This window comes from Zootoca vivipara, chromosome 13, assembly GCF_963506605.1.
Source record: "Zootoca vivipara chromosome 13, rZooViv1.1, whole genome shotgun sequence".
Lineage (NCBI taxonomy): Eukaryota > Metazoa > Chordata > Lepidosauria > Squamata > Lacertidae > Zootoca > Zootoca vivipara.
In genome coordinates, this window is record NC_083288.1 from 29859908 (window position 1) to 29869369 (window position 9462).

At 40.7% G+C, this 9462-nt stretch overlaps 1 protein-coding gene across 1 annotated transcript; it reads right to left on the reverse strand.

Moving 5' to 3' along the window:
* Positions 1-1630: 1630 nt before the first annotated feature.
* On the reverse strand, positions 1631-2641 carry LOC118078464 (olfactory receptor 14A16-like). Its single transcript, XM_035102342.2, has one exon. It carries the CDS (start codon positions 2639-2641, stop codon positions 1631-1633), a length of 1011 nt encoding a protein of 336 aa, XP_034958233.2.
* Between the last annotated feature and the right edge of the window lie 6821 nt (positions 2642-9462).

Sequence of the window (9462 nt, forward strand, 5' to 3'; positions counted from 1 at the left end):
TTAATCTTCTCATTCACCTGTGTTTTTTATTGCCTCTGAATATCAAAATAAAAGAACCACCTTGCATATGGCAAGACAACTGGAAACCTTTTCTGGTCTATATAAAAAGTTATTTCTCATATGTGAAGACCACAGCAGGGTTTGAAGTGTAAGAAAAGAGCAGAATATATATATATAAAACATGTTAGGGAAGATGAAATTAGATAAGACAGAACCTTAAAATGCAATTGTATGCAATCTGAGTTATAAACATTGACGTTGGGTGAGCGGGAAGTCATTAGTTCTGTTGAATTAGAATATAATTGTTGAGTAACAAATGTAACTTTTAATACGGAAAAACGAACAGAATACTACAGTGGTACCCGTAGTTAAGAACTTAATTCGTTCCGGAGGTCCATTCTTAACGTGAATCTGTTCTTAACCTGAGGTACCACTTTAGCTAATGGGGCTTCTCACTGCTGCCGCGCCACTGGCACACAATTTCTGTTCTCATCCTGAAGTTAAGTTCTTAACCTGAGGTACTTACTACTTCCGGGTTAGCAGAAACTGTAACCCAAAGCGTTTGTAACCCGAGGTACCACTGTACTACAAAAAAAGGAAGACTGTTGCCTTCCATTGCAATGGACAAGAAAGATGTTATATCAAGAGCTATACATAGTTCACCAAGTGCTGATTCTTGTATCATAGGTGCATGCAGGACAAACACTCTGAACTATTAACATGAGCCAGGTAAAAGTCAGGAAAAAAACACAACCTCCAACTTTCCTCTGAAGAAAATAGTGGCATTTTCATCTGAGGACTTTTGGAGGGTATGCAACCACTGTCAGGTGCAGTGGTATAAGTGTGGCTTCAAATATTTTATACTGCTTTACTTTTCCATGGAAAGTTATTTCATTCAACTTATTGCAATCAAAAGACCATGAGAAAAATACAGTAAAATTCAGATTAAGCAAAACAAAAAGAACAAAATAATTTCTATACCACCTTTCATCAATGGATCACAGGGCTGTTTACAATATAAAAACACAAAAATACATAATAGAGTAACAAACAAAAACAAACACCAGACCCACTTTAAAAGGGCACAGATTGTTTCATTGGCAGAAGGCCTGGCCATCATAGCCCAAATTCACTTATGATGGGATCCAGAGACCAGAGCATGTGGAGGACCACAGGGTAAAGAAGGATATTTTAAGCACTACACCAAACGGATTCTCAAAATTTGCAATATAAGCAATATAACTATTCTAGATCGATTGAGAAAACTAAGCTAAATCAATTTAGTTTCTTCAAAGTTTCCCTATAGGATTTCCAATTTTCTATCATTAGTGTGATGATGATGATGATGATGATAATTTTTATATATACCTCACCCATCTGGCTGGGTTTCCCCAGCTACTCTGGGAGACTCCCAACAAAATATTAAAAACACGATAAAACATCAAACATTAAAAACATCCATAAACAGGACTGCATTCAGATGTCTTCTAAAAGTCAGATAGTTATTTATTTCCTTGACAGCTGGGAGGGCGTTCCACAGGGCGGTGACTACTACCAAGACTCTGCCTGGTTCCCTGTAACTTCACTTATCGCAGTGAGGGACTCACCAGAAGGCCCTCAGCGCTGGACCTCAGTGTGTGGGCTGTATACTGTAAACAGAATTTTCCTTTACAAGAGGACTGGAAAGGTTTTTCCTAGAGGAGTGACTCAAACCCAATAGCTTTGACAGACTATTTTTAATCTCCCTATTTCTCATGCTATAGATTACTGGATTCATCAAGGGTGGAACCATGGAATACATCACTGTAAATGCCAAATCTAGATTTGGTGAGGTATTAGAGGGAGGCTTGAAGTATGCAAAGTAACCAGTAAATACAAATAGGGCATAAACAATGAGATGGGGAAGGCAAGTTGAGAAAGCCTTTTGCCTTCCTTCAGTAGAGGGGATTTTCAGCACGGCAGTGAAAATGGACACATAAGTTATGATGATGAAGATAAAACAGCCAATCCCAATGACAGCACTTAACACAAGAACTCCTACTTCAATTAGATACAAATCAGTGCAGGCCAGCTTAAGTAACTGTGGGGTTTCACAAAAAAATTGATTGACTACATTGGAACAAAAGGGGGATGCAAAGGTACCTCCGGTGTGTAACACTCCATAGAAAAAGCTGCTGATCCATACACCAATAATCATTTGGATATAGGCCTGCCTATTCATCAGCATCCCATACTGTAATGGTTTGCAAATGGCAACATACCGATCATATGCCATGACTGTGAGAAGAAAGAAGTCAGATCCCACAAAGAAGACAAAGAAGAGTACTTGTGCCACACACCCAGAGTAGGAAATGTACCTGGTGTTCATGAGGGAATTGAGCATGGATTTGGGATTAATGACTGAAACTTGTCCCAGGTCCTGCATGGCCAAGTTCATCAGGAAGAAGTACATAGGGGTGTGCAGGTGGTGGTCAAAGGCTACTGCAGAGATGATGAGAAGATTCCCTGTGACAGTTGCCAAATACAATGCCAGGAATATAATGGAATGTAGAATTTGTAGTTCCCGAATGTCTGAGAATTCCTGGAGGAGGAATTCTGAGAAAGATGATTGATTATCCATGCTCTGCTTCTTCACATTCATGTTGCTGTGGAAGGAAGCAGAAATAATGCTGTCGAGACGGTTACCCTTTTCATTTAAGTTTTTGTTGCTGATGATGATGTTAAGTTATTGTAGCAGGCAGCAACGTCCTGAAGAAGTTATGATTTGGGGGGGGGGGGGCAATGAGCTCAAAAATGATGATGATGGTGACTGTGAATACTAGTGCTTTTATTATTATTATTAGCAACGCAATTATGTTTGTAAGGTCATTATTGTTTGTTCATACCGCTGATCCATTATTTCCCTTAAGAGTTTGACTATTTAAAGGAGTTAGATGCCAAATATCCCACTTTCTGCTGACTGAATCTTTTGAATGTGGATCAGATTCACATGCACAATAATGTTGTCCAAGACCAGTCAGTACTTGCCAGATATTCTGTCCCCCCCCCAATATAATGCCATACATAGCTCAATTGTAGAAGGCAAAAGGCCATTTCATTATTTATTAGAAACCATGATGACAGCGTGAATCTGACATGAGCTAACACATCACAGTTAATAATCATCATCTTTAACATCCTGCTAATTACTAAGGAGGGCCTTTACTATTTCTTTGTTTCTCTTGATTTCTCAACAGGGACAGATGCTTGGTAAAACTGCAGTAAGCTTCTGATTTAATGCGAAAGCTCCCAGCTTAGGGAAAGAGCACATGTTTCCTCAGATCAGGGTCTGGTATCTCCAAGGAGGACTAAGAAAGACCACTGCCTCACATCCTGTGGAGCTGCTGCCCATCAGGGTAGCCCACCTTTCCCCAACCTAGTGCCCTCCAGATGTTTTGGACTAGAACTTCCTAAGCACTGACATGGCTGCCTGGGTCAAATGAATTGTAGTTCAAAACCTAAGGAGGGCAGCAGGTTGAGGGAGGCTGATACACATAAAAACATAGGTGGCCAGTTTATACTGGGTCAAAACCAGTGGTTCATCTAGCTCAGTTTTGACTGCAATGAATGGCAATGGCTTGCTGGTTATCAGACATTATCCCCCACCCACCCACCCTATCTGAAGATGCCTGGGATCTTCAGAATACAACAAGGGTCCTCCACCTCTGAGCTGCAGACCTTCCCCACTGGCAATGCTGAGGTAGAGGTACCAATGGTGTGACTCAGCATGTGACAATGGTTGCCTCCTTTCCACTGGATGGAAGGTTTTGAAAGAATGGGAAAGAAATTGGTGTCCAACCAATTGCTGCAGATGAACAGTGATAGAAATATGAAGGGTAATATGGACAGAGGGAAGTCTGAACTTGTAACAGCCCAAAGGAAAAAAATAACATGTGACAGTTACAATTCAAAAGTAAGAGGGAGAAGATATCATAGTAAAATACACATCATATAATCATCAGCTAGGTGGAAACGAAAATAAGTACTAAAGAAAAACAGCAACGTAGGCTTCGCAGAGTATAATGTGAAGCTGCACCACAATTGCCACAAAATTATCCAGGCAGTCACAGTATTATTTCAGTTAATATTTGCCCAGGATATACAAAACCTTTCCCCTTAATATTTGACAGGGTTCAACATCACCAGGGTTTTAAGAAATAAAAAATAAAAACTCCTGTTTTTTAAAAAAAACTCCTCAGATATTTTCCCAGATGAGAAATATGGATATTCAATGTAAATTTGAATTTACATTCTATTTCAAGTGACTAGTCCTATCGCCAACTGTATACCTCTGAGTTAGAAATCTACAGGAGATTCATTCAATTTATGTTGCAATTCACTTCCTAGTTATGAAAACATCTGAAAATATCCCGAAAATAGATTCTATACATGTTGATGTACCTTGTATTATGCCAGATTCATGAACAGAGGTAGAGAGTTCCAGGAGAGAGTGACTATTGGTGCAGGAGACAATATGACAGATAGAGATGGCGAAGGGAGGGTGACCGGTTCATTTCTTTCATTCAGAAAATCCAAAGAAAGTATCTTACTATTTTTCTTCATTTTCTTTTACTTCTCCAGTGCCATTAAATGATTAGATGCCACTCCAGGCAAACATGCAATTTTATAAGATTCCACTTGCATTGGTATCGATTAGGACAATAAACATTTATCAACATGGGGAAGAAATTGATTAATATATCTTCTGTCTTCCTAGAGATTTGTTCTCATGGGAATTCAACACATCTCAGCATTAGGGTTGTACAGAAACAATGATATATTTTGGTCAGTTTTGCTAATTTGATTAGGAAAGCCTGTTTGTTTAGAGTATCAGGTGAATAACGAGACTAAGAGGGGAACTAATCATTCCACTACAATTTTAGCAAATGTACTCATTTGCATGCAATTCTTCAGGCATGGAGAGCTCTAATTGCCAGTGTTAATGATGAGCAGCACCACATAAAGCCTTGTGTCACAGGGCAAGGTGGTGAATAAATCACACAGTTCAAGCTAGAGTTAACTCTTTATTAGTGAGACAGACCTGAGTTTCATGCCTAATGACCACAACAGTTCATGACTGACTCCATGAAATCAGCAGTTCTGACTCCATGAAATCAGTTGCCCACACTGAAAGTTCCTGCCTCCCCACAGCTCCCTGTGTCTCCTTCTCGCCAGGGCTCCTTAAAAAGTGCATTATCTTATAAAAGATAATGTGGGTTGCGGAAGAGCTGGGAGAAGTCCTCTTGGTTTGGGGGTGGGCTGGCTGAGGCAGGCTGGTGGGGCGTGACAATGACTATTGTCCAGTTGATTGACAGGACGGCTCCTATATATTCTAAGTCCCTTTCATTTTTGGTCACTCTCGCTGGCGTTTTTGAATCTCCCTCCCACCCGCCGCGTGTTTAAGAAGGTGTTAGCCTGACGTTGCTTTGCCTCTCACGGGGTCGCCTGTATTCAAGGGCCCAGTAGGAATTTTGCCATTTGGCTGTTTGGCTTTTGCCACTTGGTTTTTGCCTACTGCTTAGCAAACTGTCACGACTTGTTAGGTTGGCGGTTAGGCTTTTGGTTAATTAATTTGGTTGGAGGAGGGGTGTGGCATCTATATGCCTACCCTCTTCCTAACGTTGCTCCACATAGAAGTATTCCGTTAAAGGAATCCTGGGGTTCTCGGCTCTAGTCCTTACATTCCCACCATAGGCGGGGCTGAGGGGCCATTGCAGAGTTTGAGCCTTGGGGAACATTCCTAGCGAGAGGGGAGAATGCCTGGGCACAGCTACCTCCTTTCCCATGGGGTGTTTACTTTACTTGCCCGATCCCATGGGAAAGTTGGAGCTGGTCCTGTCCCTAGTGGACAGATGGAATTGGTGGTCCTGTCCCAAGCGGGGCAGATGGAAATTGGTCCTGTCCCAAAGATGGGGGCAGATGGTTTAACCAAAAGCCTAAGCCAACACTCAATTTAAATTGTATTTAAATAAAGTTGTGGCCAAAACAATGCCAAAAACCCAAACCTAAAATATGTGTCTGTTGTGAGTTATTTGGGGGATTTCAGTCAGCCTCGTCACGCAAACAATCAGAGATTGCACCTGCATGTACCCTGCCTTTGCTCCTCCTCTCCTGGTTCTGGGAGTAAGTGAGGAGGGGATCCTGCTGCCAAGCTGATGTCAGCCATGCACGCCACACGATGTGCTGACATCAGTTATGAGTGCCCGTTTGCTTATTCATCAGCATCTCATATGGTAATGGTTTTTAAATGGCAACATACCAATTGCATGTCAAGGCTGTGAGAAGAATGAAATCAGGTATTGAAAAGTTGAGACAGAAGAGCACTTGAGAAACACACCCATAGTAAAAGGAATAAATAAATGTGCCTGGTGTTTATTAGGGAATTGGCCATAGATTTGGGGATACCGGCTGAAACTTGGCCCAGGTCCTGCATGGCTAAATTCATGAGAAGGAAGTACATGGGGGTGTGGAGGTGGTGATCAAAGGCTGCTGCCTAGATGTTGAGACGATTTCCCACAACTGCTGCCAGATAAAATACAAGGAATAGAAAATATATATAGAAGCTATAGCTCCCAGACCCCAGAGAATAAATTCTGACAGAGGATTAACTATGCTGTGCTCCTTCATATCCTTATTGCCCATGGATAGAAGCAGAAGGGCATGTTAAGAAATCTAAGTTATTTTAGGAAAAGAAAATAAGAGGAGGAGGAGGGGGGAAAGAAGTGGAAGGAGGACTCTGAATATTTTCACTACTGTTATAAGCAATTCTTGCAAACTCATGTGAATGGTGCTGAACAACTCCAATTTCAATGAGGTACAAATCAGAGCAGGCCATCTTAAGTAAATGTGGGATTTCACAGAAAAATTGATTGACCACATTGGAGCAAAATTTAGGTACAAAGCTACCTCCGGTGTGTAACACTCCATAGAGAAAGCTGATGATCCATACAATAACAATCAATAATATCCGTTCTCATGAGGGAAATTGTCATGGATTTGGGGATAATGACTGAAACTGAGCCAATGTCCTGTATAGCCAAGTTCATCAGAAAGAAGTACATAGGAGTGTGCAGGTGGTGGTCAAAGGCTACTGCATAGATTTCCTGTAATTGTAGCAAGATAAAAAGCAAGGAATCCAAAGAAGTGTAGAATCTGCAGCTCCTGAATCTGTGAGAATTCCAGCAGATAAAACTCTGATGAAGCAGATTGATTAATTATTCTTTCCTCCTTGACATACATGCTGCCTCTGGAAGGTAACAGAAGAGCAGGTGTTAAAAATATAAAAATATTATTATTATTATTATTATTATTATTATTATTATTAAATTCTTTTAGAATAAGGCAATGTTCTGAGGAAGAAAAGCTGATGTTGATGACTGTGAATATGTGTAATGTATTACTAGAAATGGTGCTTGCAAACTCATTGTACCATAGTAGTTTGATGTGACTAAGGCACAATCACATTTAACAGTTTGAAGGTTTCATAATCAGCTGCCAAATATCCCACCTTCCAGTGACCGAGTCCCTGAGGGTGTAAACTTGAGTCACATTTCACACACCTAAGAATGTTGTCCGCATATAGAGGGCTTGGGAGGGGCAGGTGGAAGGAGGATTCTGAGAATTCTAGGAGGAGAAATTCTGAGATAGATGATTTGTTATGCATGCTCTGCTTCTTCACATTCATTTTGCTAATGAGCAACAACACTCATTGGCAAAGAGTGCCTCTTAAACCCAGCACCTGTGGGATAAGTAATAACTGCATGCCTGAATGTTCCTGATGCTTTTGCACTGCACCCAGATGGATTTTCTTCACATTTTATCAACCCTTTGTAAAAAGAGCTTCCTTGTGCCTATACTCTAATGGGTTAAAGTATGAATGAAACTATCAAAGCAAGTCCCACCTGCATGTCACCTCCACATGAGTAGTTTTATAAGGAATTTTGAGTAGAGACATTAGGGTTGCCAGACTCAGTAGTGGACAGGACTTTCTGCTTGGAAATTAAACAAAGGGTCTGCTGGTTTCTCTTTAAGGTTTCCAGACTCAAAAGAGAGCAGGGGAATTAAAGGTACAGAAGTCCTGTCCACTATTGAGTCTGCCAACCCTACGAGACATAAATGTGCCTAGTTTTTATGTGCACATTGTTAACCCTTGTATCCACTAAAGAACTCTCACCAAGAAATAACCAAAAGATTATAAGATAAAGATTGGTTTATTCAAGGAAGATATGAACAACTCCAGACATTACATTGCAAGGTCAGCAGGTGCTGATGGCAACCAATCACTGGTACATCCATCCTCTCCCATCTAGAGATGAAAGTGATCCTAGCCCTCTGAAATGTTAAGGGGTGAACATAACCAGTAGATCGTAGTGGAAAAGTTATGCCTTATGCTGCAGACAGGCAAGAATCAGAGTTCAAGAGTTTATCACTGTGAGTTTACCATTGTGAGTTTATCACTGCCCATCTCTTTCTCCTTCGATCTGTCAGGCAATAGCCAATAGCAATCTCTCACTTTCTCTGGTCCAAAGCTCAAAGGACTACAGAGTATTGTGTAGAGGAATGCATTGGAGCAAAGAGTGCCCATTTACCTTTAGGGAGTTCCAATATGCTTCCAGGTCTTACTATATTACAAGGGTGAGGGGAATGCTAATAAACAAAACTGAAAAGAAAAGGGTATGTGTGTGTGTGTGTGTGTGTGTATATATGCAAATTATTCTGCTATTTATATGGAATGAAGCTGGGATGAAGATTAGAACGTCTGAAATGCTGAGCATGGGAATTTTTATCTTCCTTGTTTGTACGTCATAAATTTAAGGAAAATGCAATCCTCAGTGTTTCTGTGCATCAGACTTCCTTTCAAGGTTAATGGCTATCCAATTTTTGCCCATCAGTTTGCAATGCGTTCATCTGATCCTCCCTGGCATTTGGAGTTACGAAGTCTGTTGCTTTCTCAAATGATTTTTGGGACATAATGAAATTAAGAAAAAAATTAAAGTGTCTTTTGCCAGGAGGCAGTAATCCTTCCTGCTGGGGATGAAGACAGCGAAATCCTAAAGAATCCCTCAATGTTATTTATACTGTATATGTGACTCCAGCAGCAAAGATACTCTGTGCTCAGAAATGGAATGAACACCCTTGAAATGATCTCTTTTAGCTTCTGCCTTCTGGAAGGGGGTATAGGGTCATAAAGACCAAGTCTAGCTGCCTTAGAAACAGCTTCTATCCAAGAGCGATTTCGGTTTTGAACGCAGCGAAAGGCAGTCTGTGAGTGAGGGTCTGTATTCAGTTGTGGGGTATCAGAGTTTTAGGGAGCATTAGAGATTTTTTAGGGGTTAATTATGTATAGGCGGGATGGATAGTGAGTCAATATGCATTTTTTTATAGTAGGCTGCTGGTGGTTGTTGTAGATTTTCAATTTCGTTG

Excerpts from the sequence above, each read along its gene's own strand:
- LOC118078464 (XM_035102342.2), bottom strand. The coding sequence starts at position 2,641 with ATGAATGTGAAGAAGCAGAGCATGGATAATCAATCATCTTTCTCAGAA.